The 16,157-nt window shown below is 36.9% G+C and overlaps 1 protein-coding gene across 1 annotated transcript; it reads right to left on the bottom strand.

The window, feature by feature from the left end:
* Window positions 1-9,088: 9,088 nt before the first annotated feature.
* On the bottom strand, window positions 9,089-16,111 carry LOC126815055 (uncharacterized). Its single transcript, XM_050540587.2, has 6 exons — window positions 15,703-16,111; window positions 13,646-13,900; window positions 12,804-12,956; window positions 11,501-11,692; window positions 10,599-10,704; window positions 9,089-9,230 (listed from the first exon to the last, which is right to left on the bottom strand). The coding sequence occupies exons 1-6, from the start codon at window positions 15,770-15,772 to the stop codon at window positions 9,089-9,091; spliced, it is 918 nt and encodes a 305-aa protein (XP_050396544.1). The 5' UTR covers window positions 15,773-16,111.
* Between the last annotated feature and the right edge of the window lie 46 nt (window positions 16,112-16,157).

Below are 16,157 nucleotides of genomic sequence, written 5' to 3'. Positions count from 1 at the left end.
GCTGCCAAGTTACATGGTAACCCGGGTATCATTTAATCTTGTTTCTTTCACTTTCGTTTAATATCAAATCTTATAGTTTGAAAATTCATAAAATATTGTATAAAATCACCAAAAATTACCAAGATTAAATAAATGATACCAGGGTTACATTGTTAGTCACGTGATATATGCCAGGATATATTAAAATAATTTATGGAAATGTTTCAACCATAATAAATAATTACCCTAAAAAAACACACACTTCATGATATAATAAAAATCTTCTATTTTCTGAATTAGATATATGTAAAATATGAGTTTATAATATAATGAAATGGAATGCTGTAAAACCAGCGGCTGCCAGGCAGGATACGCCCACATTTTTGAGAGATGGATAGAGAACAAGATAAAAAGAAAGTGATTTTTCCTACAATCAAGGGCCATAATTCAGAAAATTACAATTCGATATGCGCAAATATCGACAAGAACCAAGATCTTTGGGTTATAAACTTACATTTTAAGTTTCAACAAAATCGGATAAAAATTGTGACCTCTATAGGGTCCACAACCTTGATATACCATATTTTTTACGCTATTTGAGAACGAGGGGCGGTGTAACGGTGATATAATAAAACGTTTTTTTAAATCGGATAAAAATTATGACCGCTATAAGGTCCACAAGCTAAAAACGTGATTTTTTGTACAATCAGGGGCCATAATTCAGGAAGTTACGTTCCAATATGCGCGAATATCGAAAGGAACCGAGATCCTGGGTTTTAAGCATACATTTCAAGTTTAAACCAAATCGGATAAAAATTGTGACCTACAGTGTTCACAAGCTAAAAACGTGATTTTTCGTACAATCAGGGGCCATAATCCATGAAGTTACAGTCCGATACATGCCAATATCGAAGGAAACGAGATCTTAGGGTGATAAACCTATATTTCAAGTTTCATTGAAATCGGATAAAAGTTGTGACCTGTAGACTGTTCACCAACAATTGTGAACAGACGGACGGACGGACAGGGGCGACGACAATATACGCCCAAAACGCGTATAAAAAAAAAGGTGCAATTCCTGAAAAAAAAAAAAATCAAATCATTATGTCCGTTTCAAGTTTCTCAGTGTGACTTGAGAAATATTGGAAACCCTTACAACTTATAATATTGTCAAGTTGTATCTCTAATAGGGCAATCAATTCAAAAATGATTCTCCTCCATTCAGTATTTACAAAGATTAATATGCTGTTCGCTATGTAAATGAATGTCATATTGTATGCAATTTTCAAGATGTCCCCTCTACCAACAGAAATGAAATGGGGTTTAACGTCCTACTGTTCTGCTCTGACTGAGCTAATGAAGACAGGCACATGTGCTATGAGGGAAATTTTGCCCAGGCAGTGGCACTATGGCCTATCGAATTCCAACCGCCAAGGGATCTTTTGCATGCATGCAAATGTATACATGGGACCTTGGTTTTTCGCCCCATCCAAATGACTAGACAGCTGTCCTTGTCAGGCCCTTCGTCCTGCACCACTGACAAGGGGAAACCACGTCTGAAAATCCTGATGAACTTTCTCAACCAATGCAGGGATCAAACACGAGACCTCCAGGCTAGCGAGCCAGTGTCCTACCTACTTAGCCACCATGGTTCCCCCCTCTACAAACAGATTAGAATTCGTCTAGAATCTAGATCAACCATGAGATCATATATAAACAAATCTCATTCCCATCCATCCCAGGTAATTATAAACGGAATAGCCATTATTTGTATCTCAAAAGTTAACGATGCATTAGATACAGACCTGGGGACTGTTTCATGAAATTTTAACTAAGATAAAATCCAAATTTTATTATTTTGATTGGACAATATTAGATTGATTTTAGTGCTTAGCCAATCAAAATTGAAGTATCTTCTAAAATTTGGATTTTATCTTTAGTTAAGATTTCGAGAAACAGGGCCCTGGTCGTTTTTGTTAAATAGTTCAATGAAAGATCATGAAAAATGAATATATTGAAAATTTCATTCAAATTACTTTATACAAAAGTATAAAAATTACCAGGTGGATGAAAAATTCTAAACAATGTATAGAAAACAATCTACATATAAAATATACAAAATATGAAATGACGCAGGTGGCCGGATATAATATCAAATAACTCTGGCATATACACAGGCTTAGTTGTACCCGGAGAGAGAGAGAGAGAGAGAGAGTGAGAGAGAAATGGGGTTTAACGTCCACTCGACACAGACTAGGTCATTTCGGGACTAACATATGGTTTAATTTTATTTCAACAATTTGCTTGCGCGTAGGGGTCTTTAGCAGTGGGAGGAAACCGGAGAAAACCCACAAGGTTGAACAGGCAACCCTACTAGTTGTACCGAACATCACATGTTTGTTTAACGTAGACAAGTTGTCTTATTATTTTTATCATGCTTAGCGCACATGCAGGAGTTTTTCCTTTGGAAAGAAACTGGAGTAATCCCACCAGGTTGAGAAGGCACTCATAACAGAGATCGAAACCATGACCGCAAGCAATAGCTGACCGGCCAACTAGATCTCAAAGCATGACATTCTTAGAACACTTTGCCACCCCCCACCCCTTCCTGTACATGTACCTGATACAGGGCAGTTCTAGTAGGGAAAACTCCCTCCCTTCTGAAAACATTCCACTACATTTTAAAAAACAATAGAAAAGGAATAGGGCAATGCCGATGATGTCAAGTGATGTAACCCACTTTTGGTACTATTTGTGAAATGGAATGTAGCAGTGACATCCCAAACCTTTTTCAACTGGCATGGTTTCAAATCCCTGGTTGTATGTGACAAGGAGTAGGGTCGCCTGTCCAACCTCGTGGGTTTTCTCCGGGTCCTCCGGTTTCCTCCCACTGCTAAAGACCCCTACGCGCAAACAAATTATTGAAATAAAATTAAAACCATATGTTAGTCCCGAAATGACCGGGTTTGTGTCGAGTGGACGTTAAGCCCTATTTTACTCTCTCTCTCTCTCTGCCAAACCTTTTCTAAGGTATGATGAAATCCAAACATTTGTTTGTATCTGCAAGTCAATCTGTTTTACAGAAGATAACGAAAGCCTTCTAATACCACTGTAAAAGATGACTGCCTTCGACGTGTGACGTCACGTCAATCATTGGCTCAATGGTGCGTGCATTGTTTACATAAGACATTACTGAATCAGGCAGAATGCTGCCTTTTACTCATTTTAATACCCATTTACACTAAATAGGAAATAATTTTTACCTGTAAATACTTCAAATGTCTTCATTTATTTTTCTAATACATAAAAAAAATTGTTATAGAATTTAATTTGTCGGAGGAAAAAAGTTAATATTTTTGGCTCATTAAGTCGCATCGATGTCATCCTTATCAGTGATTGTTGCGGACTAGCGAATATTCACTGCGGATCAGTGTGTCCTCAAATGCTTCAGATTCAGATTCCTTAAAATACAGATGTGACGTCATCCTTTGATGTTGGCGTACCATTATTTCAAATAATCATACGGGCAATGTGCCAAGTGTAACTATTTAAAATATTGAACTCGAGTTATGTGATTCATTGTAAAGCACTTGCAAGTGTCTGTATTTTAAGTTGTTTAATGGTCTCGAGCTTAAGACATTGTGTAATATATTGTAAATTACTTAATATCTCGCTCTCGACCATTAAACAATACTTAAAAAATGCCCTGAGCTAATATAATGCAAGTGGATCTGACATTTTAAGCTTTGTGTCTCACACGTATTAAAACTATATTTAAAAAATAAACAAAAAAACAATACACAATCCGTACTAACAACATACATTCCTGGCAATGTCTTAGACAGGTGTCTTATTTCTAGACTGGAGCACAATTCAAAACAAAACAAAAAACATGTGTATAAAAAAATATAGATATGAATAAAATATCGATAACTTGAAGCACAGGAATTGGACTTTTCATCCGTATATATACACCATACTCAACTAGACAATATGCATATACGGATGAAAGGTAAGATTCCTGTGCTTCAAGTATGTTTTATATATTATATGATATAAAGAAGCTAAAGTCACTGATAGGCAGTCGAGGGATTCTGAATATTATAAAATGTGGCATCTCTAAAAAGAAAGACACTCTAAAAATGATTCAATGTTTACAAATTGAAACAAACTAGGTCATTTCAGGACTAACACATGGTTTAATTTTATTTCAATAATTCGCTTGCATGTAGGAGGAGGAAATGTATCAGTGGGAGGAAACCGGAGGATCCGGAGAAAACCCACGAGGTTAAACAGGCGACCCTACTGCATGTCAAGTACCAGCGGGAAATCGAAACCACACGACTTCACCCAATGTCAGATCTTGTGATTTCACGCGAACTCGTTAAACCACTAGACCACCCAACCTTGGTATCCCCAGTGTATTCATTCCGTTCTACTCCACTATACCCTGGATAAATCTATAGAGTTTTCACGATTTCGAATTATCTGCCCTGGCCTTGATTGTAGCTAAAGTTTACAAACCAATCGTTTCGCCTTCGTTTTTATAAGGGTAGATAACCATATTCATGTCCATTTACTGAATGATTTATGTAAATAATGTATATATTTCTAATTCATTGATATTTTATATTATTAATTAAAATCTGTAGTATGTTTCGCTGATTTCAAATATGTATAACATTTATATGTTTGACTTTTGTTATTATTATTACTATTCAGTCTTTGTCTGAAATATTCATTATGTTATGTTTAATGCAGGACGGAGGGCCTGACAAGGACAGCTGTCTAGTCATTCGATTGGGATGAAAAACCGAGGTCCCGTGTGTGTACACATTGACGTGCACGTAAAAGATCCCTTGGCAGTTGGAATTCAATATAAAAGTAGGCCGTAGTGCCGCTGCCCGGGCAAAATTTCCCTCATAGCACACTGTATGGCATATGCCCGTCTTCATTAGCCCAGTTTAGGAGCAGAACAGTAGGACGTTAAACCCCATTTCATTTCATTTCTGTTATGTTTATAATTATTGAACTTATATTTGAGTCTCAGTAAAACTCCTAAACCTATATATATATATATATAAAAACCTGTCCTGTCTTCATTAACATATAAAATAATTGTAATTTGTTGTTAATAAATATGCATTTAGTATAATTTAAGCTACCTTTCGGCCAATTCATAACCTTGTCTCTTGAAGGGGAGCCTTTGCGTTTGGCTTACTTTACCCGATAAGAGTTACTTCCCTTTGCCAACTTCCTTTGCAATTAACGATCTTTGGGATTGATCGATAAAAATAGCACAATCATCAAGGGTGGATAACTTGAAAACGTTAGTGGAGTAGAACGGAATGAGACCACTGGGGGTACCGAAGATGCTAACCCCACTATTTACAAATCTATACTAATATTTGTGAAGTTTGTCTGTCTGTTTGTCTGTCTGTTCTGGGTTGGCGGCTACACTAGGTCTGCCCCGAGTCTGAAATTTGGGGTATAGGGGTAGCTCAGACCGGGGAGTAACATAGGCCAGGTGGCGTTAGTCTACCACTTCCGGTTTCGGGGTTATGACCCCCGAGCGAAGCTGGGCATTCTTCTAGTATATCATAAATCCAAATCAGGAAATTATGTACAATTAATATTTTGGTTTTGTTAATCAAATAGTAAATAATCAATTTGAGTACATTTTAACATGCATAAAACCGTGAAAAATTGGATATAGTCTGAAAAATTAGATATAGTCTGAGAAATTCGATATAGTCCAAAAAATGAGATACAGTCTGAAAAAATTCAGTAAAATTCGAGATAGTCCAAAAAATTAAATATAGTCCGAAAAATGAAGATCAGTGACGTTTAAAGTTATTTAAAAAAAAATTTATGTACAGAAATAAGTTAGCGAAATAAACACTATCACAATCTACCTGACTTACAACATTCACCTGGCAGATTTCTACTTTAATATCACCAGTTTAAAACATTCTCATAAAAATATATACTGAGTACAAAAAACATATTAAAAAAAAGTAATACAAGGCATATTTTTAAAATAGAACTCTCTCTTTGACCTGAGTCAAATCAAAAATTGTCAAATTCATCCAATTTTATATGTCGATTTGTTTTTGGGAATGACAATCTGTTGGCCATATTGATATTACGTATATAGCCCATGCTGGGATAAAACAGAAACATTGGGAATGTTCTGTGGACACAGAAAGCCAAAAAGGAAACTAAAACTAGCAAACAAAGTGGCTTCGGCTAACACAGACACTACCTTTAAAATCTGGGCCCAAAATAACATTGTGTTCTGTTTTAAAGACAATATTGGTGGCAGTCATTATCACATATGTGATAGAACTGGTTAAACTCATTGTCTTAAAGGACAATATTGGTGTCAGTCATTATCACATATGTGATAGAACTCGTTAAACACGTTCCAAATATAATTTTAACACAGAAATCATTGCTACAATAGATGCGTAATGAAGGTGACAGTCAATCATTTTTTTGAATTGTCAGAAATTAGTGAGCAGAAATTTGCCGGTGTATCAGTTATCACTCGTCACTTCAGTCAGTTATATAGAAGGATAACTTGTGTTTTTCTTTTGCGTTCGTCACTTCCGATTGTTGAAACCTTTAATACGCATTTATCGTAAAATTATATTTGGAACATATTTAACGAGTTCTATCACTTATGAGATAATGACTGATACCAATATTACCCTTTAATGTTTCTCAAACACTAAATGCCACCCAAAGATTATAGCAACAGATAACCAGGTCTTAATAGCCTTTCTTATCTTTAAAAGTGCTTTCAAAGCAAAAATATTTTATCATATTGAGTTTATCTCAGCCACAGTTGAAAATAACACACGAAAAACCTTTACAAAACATTATGGACGACAGATTTGTAGACAGACAGACATGGGTGATGACAATATATGACCACACTTCAATATGGGTCTTTCTGGAGAGGAGTCAACATAGGCTTAGCCTGTTCTCCAATTCATTTTCAAATGAAATAAAATATTGTTTATAAAAAAAAAAAAATAAAATAATGGGTCCTTAAAAAGAATACGGTTGTATATAAAACGCCCACTTTAATAATATTCTGGCTTATTACGAATCGCTTCTTCATATGAGGGAGGCTGATCTGGCATGGGCGGAGCTGACGGTGTTACAGGTACATTATTTTCTAGTGTGACATTGGTAGGCTGCGAGTTACTGGGGCCACTGCTGCTTCTATGATAAGCTGGAGGAACTCTAGCCTGATTGGTTGAATTTTGACGTGATTGTTGATTTCTTGAACGCTTTTTTAATCGTCTAAGACATATAAATATGACGCCAAAAACCATTAGAAAAGAAAGAATTCCTAGCGTTATTCCCAGAATTAATCTAGGATTGGTAATTTCTCCTGAAACAGAAAAAAAACACAAACTAGGTTATTTCGGGACTAGCATATGGTTCAATTTTATTTCAGTAATTCGTTTATGGACATTTTGGCCACAACAGCAGTATTTCTCCCTACTAGGGATCAAAGTACTTGAAGTTAGAGAGAGAGAGAGAGAGAGAGAGAGAGGTCTAACCTCCTCTCACACAAACTAGGTCATTTCGGGACTAACACATGGTTCAATTTCATTTCAATAATTCGCTTGAGCTTAGGGGTCTTTAGCAGTGGGAGAAAACCGAAGGACTCAGAGAAAACCCACGAGGGTTGGACAGGCGACTCTACTCCTTGTCATGTACAACCGTGGAATCGAAACCACGCCAGATGACTCAATGACAGACCTTATGATACAACGCGCATGTACTAACCATTCGGCCATTCAACCTCGCCTTTGTCAGTGGTGACTAGTTATCTACATTACATATATCAAGACATCTAGGCCACATTGTTCGTCAATGTACAGACCTTCCTATCGTTTATCTCGATTATAACCATTTAAATAACAAACCCACCTGAACCTTTCGGTATTGGAGTCTGGGGTATTGGATATAATTCTGTTTTTTCACCTGAAAAAAATATATATGGTACATTATTACCTGTAACGGCTAGAGGAAGATAAAAGTGTATTTTAAACACAATTGAGTAAAGCCGAGGATGACGATCTTTATCTGGGGCCCCCGTAGATCTCAACGCTTCAACCTGCCAAGCATAGGTAAAGTTGACTTGGAACCAAAAATTGTTAAAGAAAGGAGAACATCTAAAAACTTGTTTCTGGATCTTCCCAACTTACCAATGCTACCAACTACTCCATATTTTCAATAGTTCATAATCATATAGAAATTACAAAATCATTTTTATTGGTTTAGAATCTTTTTTTATTATTTATTTTATTTTCATTTTTCATTCCCTCCCACCCACCTTTAAATTTCAAACTAATTAATCTATCAAAATGTTGCTTCAAATCCTTCTTAAAACACTGTTTTTGCGAGGGAATACCCCTACTATAAAAAAATCTATTAAAAGAAGTCATGTTTGTGTCACGTGACTTAGCCAACGCACTACCGAGCAACGGGTGCGAAGCCAGAGGAGAATTAATTGCATACACAAGACCATATTGTCTTTAACCACTATCAATGATTCATAAATATCAAAGCCTAATTAAATTATCGGATTATCCACTGCCCGCGTCTTTTTCAGTGGTTTTTATCTCAGAAAGTGTTGTATGTTTAGCTCTTCATCAAGTTTATCAAGATATACATCAAGCGCTCAATCTTCGCATGCTACCTTTGATGTGATGCGAGCAGACATTCCTAAGTTTTGTCCTGTATGTTTTTAAGGGAATCCAGTATTTTTGTAGTAAGATTGGATATTTCTACATTCCATATATACCACAATTGCCATACTTTTATTGGAAAAACCACCCGATAAACACTTTTCTGGGAAAGTATGTTTAACCCACTTTGAATGTAATTGATTGATTGATTGATTGATTGTTGTTATATTTCTGTATTACATTGTAAATAGTGTAGATGATTTTATTTTTCTTATTTCTGTACATGTAAAATCTTTGGGAAGAGGTATTATATAGGCTTTGCATGTTTCCCAATCCTAAAATGAAATAAAATAAAATTTATAAAAAAAATCTAGAGTTGTTGAAAGGGAAATTGAGAGTTACCTACCCTTATTCATTTTACACAAAATATATCGTCTGTCTTTCTCTAAATTACAATCTGCTACTTTTAAAATTATATCCTCATGAAAAGCTAAATACCCACAGTCACTGTCTTTCTTGTACTTCTCGGAATCGTACAACCTGAAAATACAGAGGGTAGCCTACTGGATATATATATATATATATAGAGAGAAATGGGGTTTAACATCCACTTGACACAAACTAGTTCATTAATTAAAAACACTTATATGGATATACTACTTCTGAATTTATTAACATGCTACGTTTCGATACACATACAGATATCGTTATCAAGCAAATAATGATATATAACAAAAATGTGGTGCAATATATAGTTAACAAATTTGTGAAATCTACCTCTATATGTCTTACAAGGATTACAAACTAGTTCATTTCGTGACCAACAATTTGTTTGTGCGTAGGGGTCTTTAGAAGTGGGAGGAAACCAGGAGACCAGGAGAAAACCCACGAGGTTCGTCAGGTGACCCTACGCCTTGTCATGTACAACCGGGCAATCGAAACCACGTCAGTTGACTCAATGACAGGCCTTATGATACAGCGCTCACATGCTAACCATTCGGCTATCCAACATATGCAGTGGATCCTATTTTAAACAGATTTTAATCCGATCTGCAATTCAATTGGGGTTCATGTTAAACTGTAAAAATGGATAATCGAGACTTAGTTTATTATCATAACAAGGGTAACAATAACAACTGAGACTACAGTGTATGGATAATTGAGACTTTGTTCATAACAAGGGTAACAATAACAACTGAGACTACAGTGTATGGATAATTGAGACTTGGTTCATTATCATAACAATGTTAACAATAACAACTGAGACAAGTTGTTATTAAAATGGATAATTGAGATTTTGTTCATTTTCATAACAACGATAACAATAACAACTGAGACTACAGTGTTATTAAAATGGATAATTGAGATTTTGTTCATTATCATACCAACAGTAACAATAACAGTGTTTTTAAAATTTGTTTTTCTCAGCTCAGAGAGAAGTAATTTGACTGAAATTTTCAGCATATTCTCTTTACATTATCTATTTTTTTATCTATTATAGCGAAAACTGTCAGCTCTTTATCTAATCTTCCATAATGCTGCTTCAATATAAACTAAGTACACTTTCCTTGTAAACTACTCATCTACACTCTCCCCTCAGCTGAGTAAACAGACTCTCCTTATAATCTACTTAGTTGTCCTAGAAATTACTGTAAACAAACCCTCCTTATAACCTATTCAGCCCTCCTAACAATTACTGTAAACAAACCCTCCTTATAACCTATTCAGCCCCCGTAACAATAAATGTAAACAAACCCTCCTTATAACCTATTCAGCCCTCGTAACAATTACTGTAAACAAACCCTCCTTATAACCTACTCAGCTGTCCAAACAATTATTGAAGACACATTCTCCTTATAACCTACTCAGCTGTCCTAACAATGAGTGTAAATAAGGAATAAAACTTACGTGAGTGTGTTAGGCGATTTATCCAGCCAAACAAACTGTTTTTGACTTCTGATATCATTTAATCCGATCCACACTTCACCAACAGAGTTGATATTCACTGCATAATCTGGAAATAAAACAGATATAAACTGAATAATATAAATAATAACAAGGGTCTTTTCAAAATGCTAGAATCCAATACTGTGAGAGAGAGAGAGAGAGAGAGAGAGAGAGAGAGATGGGGTTTAACGTCCACTCAACACAAACTAGGTCATTTCGGGACTAACACATGGTTCAATTTTATTTCAATAATTCGCTTTAGCAGTGGGAGGAAACCGGAGGTTGGACAGGCGACCCTACTCCTCGTCACGTACAACCGGGGAATCGAGACCCTGCCAGTTGACTCAATGACAGACCGTATGATACAGCGCAGCGCACACATGCTAACCATTTGGCCATCCAACCCCCCGTCTACTTAAAGCACTACAGCCGACTCTTTATTTCGAATTCCAACTGTCAAGGGGTGTACACAGGGCCTCGTTGTTTTTCCCCATCCTAACAACTATACGTTGTCCCTTGGCCAGGTTCTCCATCTTGCACCACTGACAAGGGGGACCACATCCAGGAAATAGTTTATAAATATGAACTTATAACCAGGTAGGTTTTGAGTTGTTGTTTAAAGAGGTTGTCCGTAGATGTACGCGTACAGAGTTCCACAAATGTGCTGCATGCATGGGGTCTTTCCAGTGGGAGGAAACCATAGTACCCGGATAAAACCCACAAGGTTAAGAAGAAGTCGACCCTATTTCAAAGGTATTTTTGCTCACACCAGGGATCAAAACCTCGACTGCAGGTCAGCTAGAGCCCAAAATGTGACACTCTAAACCACTAGGCCACCCATAACCCCCCGTCCCCTCTCTCACCTTTTAGTGAAGACAGATCTTCTGACATTACACTGGCCAGATTAGATTGAGCATTGTTACAAATTTCTTGAGCATCTTTCCAGTTGACAGCAACTTTCATTACACCATAGCAAACTTCCTTATATGGTTTGACTGACGGAATTGGATAAGTGGCAGGTCTCGACAACCACCCACGCGGACAATGAATTGATTCTGGAAAAAAAATAAACAAATATTAAAGGATAAAAAACATGAAAATGAACAAAAACATCAAACTGTCCCATTCCTATTTCTAAAGGTTTTCTAAAATAATTCTTTACAAAATGAGACGTAGCCGGTAGCCAATAAACACTTTAGAATCAGGATATTGTAGATCATGTCAAAATGTCAGATTACTGAAGATTTTAAAAATATTTCTATAAATAATGAGGCCATGTAATAGGCATGCAGTGGTCTGAACCAGGCTAACCATCTAGGGCTGAGAGCGAGAGAGAGAGAGAAAGAGAGAGAGAGAGAGAGAGAGAGAGAGAGATGGGGTTTATCGTCCACTTGACATAAACTAGATCATTTCGGGACTAACATATGGTCCAATTTTAGTCCAATAATATGCAGAGAAAACCCACGAGGTTGGACAGGCAACCCTACTCTTTGTCACGTACAAGCTGAGAATCAAAACTATGTCACTTGACTCAACGACAGACCTTATGATCTAATGCGCATACGTTAAACCATTCCGTCACCCACTCCCCCTGGACAAAAAGAAAAATAAGGAGTGAATTTTAGTAAACAGTTTTAAAGAGAGAGAGATAAATGGGGTTTAATGTTCCCCCCCCCACCACGCCACTTTTAGAGAACCATTGTGGCTTAGTAAATATGTCTCGATAACAAGGGTGGCCAAAAAAGTTCTTGGAGATTTATAAGTACCAGCATGGTTTTCCTTTGTCAGTGGTGCAGGACAGAGGGTCTGGTAAGTAAAAGACATGAAATGAACAGAGTTTAACGTCCTACTGTTCTGCTCTAACTGGACTAATGAAAACAGGCATATATACGCCATACAATGTGCTATGAGGGAAATTTTGCCCAGACAGCAGTGCTACGGCCTACTCTTATATCGAATGCCAACTGCTAAGGGATCTTTTACACAGGACCTTGGTTTTTCGTCCCACCCAAACGACTATACGTTGTCTCATGCCAGGCCCTCGGTTCTGGTAACTAAAAGCATTTAGTTCTTTGAATGGTATAAAAAACTAGAAGTCCCATGTACACCAATGGCAGCATGTGAATGTATTTGGTGTTTTATTCTAATCATAGCAATAATAATTACCAAATATTTGGATATTTAATACGATTCCGGAATATTCATATGGATTGACGTCATTGGTTACAAAGGTTATATATAATTCTGGTCCCGTACTCATGATCCAACCAGGCTTTCGTTGACCACACCATTGAACTAAACTTCTAGAATCTTCCTCATCTGAATAAAATAATTGTACATTATTTCGACTATCTATAGCAATATCACATTATCAGACAGTCAATTGTAGTCTTACTCCTACTCCATAAACAGTACCATAGGAGTTATCTTAATGTCACATGACCGCTGTAACAAATAACATGCTTGTAATGGACAAAATCTATTTGTTAAGGCCAGCTCAATTTTCGTCAAGGTCGCTGAGTTGTAAATAAGGTTAATGGTGTGACAGTTGGCCAGATTGTAGGTTAGGGTTAGGGTAAGCATTCGGGCTAGGTCCAGGGTTAGGGTTGGGATCAGCGCTAGTCCTGTTTACATCTCGTGACCTTTGACCAAACTTGAAGTTGGCCTTATCAAATAGATCTAACCCTTGTAATGGAGAGAGAGAGAGAGAGAGAGAGAGAGAGAGATGGGGTTTAATGGGGGTCATTTCGGGACTAACATGGTTTAATTTTATTCCAAGAATTCGCTTGCGCGTAGGGGTCTTTAGCAGTGGGCCGGAGGACCCAGAGAAAATGCACGAGGTTGGACAGGCGACCCTAACTCCTTGTCATGTACAACCGAGGATTCGAAACCATGCCAGTTAACTCAATGACAGGCCTTATGATACAACGCGCAAGTGCTAACCATTCGGCCATCCAACCCTACCGACTGAGGGTATTAAACAAGAAAAATGGAATCGGAATACTCACCATTTTTAATAGTCATATAATCGTAATTATCCCCTTCGCAAACGGCACTCTCTGGCGCCCATTGTAACACAGATTGGATAACGGTCAGGAGGATACGTTGATCTTTCCTCGCTATAATATGCCATTTACACATCAATCCGTTACCATAGAAACGGGTATCTTCATAGCGACTTATTATCCGATTGTACCCTCCGGTTCCTGGATGATAAATTTCACTGACGTCTTTTGAACAATAATAGTCGTTACCGCTGATATCTGGGAGAAAAAAAACAACAAATTAAAGATACATTATGGAAGATTAGATAAAGAGCTGACAGTTCTTGCTATAATAGTTAAAAAAATAGATAATGTAACGGAAAATAATTCTGCTGAAAATTTCAGTCAAATTGCTTCACTCTGAGCCACGAAATATTTATTTTAATAACACTGTAGCCGCAATTGTCATTGTTACCATTGCTACGATAATAAACAGAGTCTCAATTATCCATTTTTGCGGTTAATCATCAACAGCCGATGAACAGGAGCTCAGATTCAAGTTTAATGAAAATTGAACTAATCAGATGACAATGATAGTTGATTAAGATTTTGTCATGTTAATAAATGTCTCATTAATAATTTAGATAACATTTCAGGTCTAACGAAAGACCTGCAATAGGCAGATTTACTTCTTGAATAATGAATGTTTAATTAGACATATGTATTCACATGACAAGCCCATAATCAACTCTCTAGTCCTTCGGATGGTTGTAATCTTCAACAGAATTAAACACAATTGACAGTAATTTAATTTAGCACCCTCTAAAAAGAATTACTGTGTATATATTTTTTATTTATTTTTTTCTTCATTTTTTTCTTATCAATTCCAACATAAATTAAGGGTAGCCCCTTAACTATATCTGTGGAGGGAGCCATGGTGGCTTGGTGGTTAAGACACTGGCTCGCTAGCCTGGAGGTCGGTGTTCGATCCCTGCATTGGCCGAGAAAGTTCATCTGGATTTTCTGACGTGGTTTCCCCTTGTCAGTGGTGCAGAACGGAGGCCTGACAAGGCAGCTGTCTAGTCCTTCGGATGACATGAAAAACTGAGGTCCCGTGTATACATTGGAATGTACGTAAAAGATCCCTTGGCAGTTGGAATTCGATATAAGAGTAGGCAATAGTGCGTATGACGGTCTTCATTAGCCCAGTGTAGAACAGTAGGACGTTAAACTTCATTTCTGTATCTGTGGATATACAGCGCAGGGTCCTGCTGGACATCTAGTGCACAGGGAAAGAGTGCTCAACAGTGGTGCAATGCGTTGATGTGTCTTGTAGGTGGTTCCAGTCTAAAGTTGTTTTGTTAAAGAACGAGTTTCAAAATAGTGATGTTTTAATCATTTGGATTTTAAAGCATTTGGAATTGTTAAATGAGAAGTTCTCAACAGGGTTTTGATGGTCAAAGTCACTGAAATCTTGAATCTTAATCCTGCGTATATTCCCAATTGGTGTAATAAATTCCTGAGGGGGCAATGATGGTATTTTCCCCTAGACCACTTTATAGAACATCACAAGATGTAGCATGTGTCGGCATTCTGTGAGAGGTGAGAGGCCTGCGTCCCTAAGCATTTTGATGACACAATACTCTTCTCCTGAGCAAAAATCGCGGACAATAAATCTTGATTATCTTAGGCAGAGAGAGAGAGAGAGAGAGAGCATTAGATACAAACTAGATCATTTCAGGACTAACATAATGGTTTAATTTTATTTCAATAATTTGCTTACGAGTAGGGGTCTTTAGCAGTGGGAGTAAACTGGAGGACCTGGAGAAAACCCACGAGGTTGTCACATACAATCGGGGAATTGAAACCACACCAGTTGACTGAATGACAGACCTTATAATACAGCACGCACGCACTAACCATTCCACGCACTAACCATTCCACGCACTAACCATTCGGCATTCTGCCATCCACCCCCACCAAGGGAATAATCAAGTCATTGTCATCTTTTGTTATACACAACACATAAATCACAATATTATATAATACAACATAATGGAGTATAGCTGACACATATTTACCTTTTATAAAGAAGATCAACCACCAATAAAAAATATATACAATGGTAACAATCCCGTCTTTTGCAGCCATTTAAAAATTATTTTCAAAATTCTTGCATATATTAATAAAATATCACAGAGTTCAATATCAATATGTCATCGCACCTGTCAATCATGTAGCTATAATATTGTGTAAATTGTCATGTCGTAACGCAAGCAATGTGTTTCAACATAACGGATCTTTCCATTTCCAGGAAATTACTTCCACTGTCAATGTCATAATAAAACCAAAGGCAATATCGCAATCATCAGTGACAACCAAATCCAAAACAGCCAAACTGTACTCTGTAGATCCACAAGTCAGTTTATCCAAGGACACACCGAGAGTCGTTAACTATCAGTACAAAGCTGCTTTGGAGAACTGAAAATATTGACACGGATGTAAATTCTTGAGAAAAAAACAACAAAAAAACAAC

This window comes from Patella vulgata, chromosome 3, assembly GCF_932274485.2.
Source record: "Patella vulgata chromosome 3, xgPatVulg1.2, whole genome shotgun sequence".
NCBI lineage: Eukaryota > Metazoa > Mollusca > Gastropoda > Patellidae > Patella > Patella vulgata.
The sequence above is the reverse complement of the archived record's forward strand: the minus strand, read 5'-3'. Positions and strand labels throughout refer to the sequence as shown.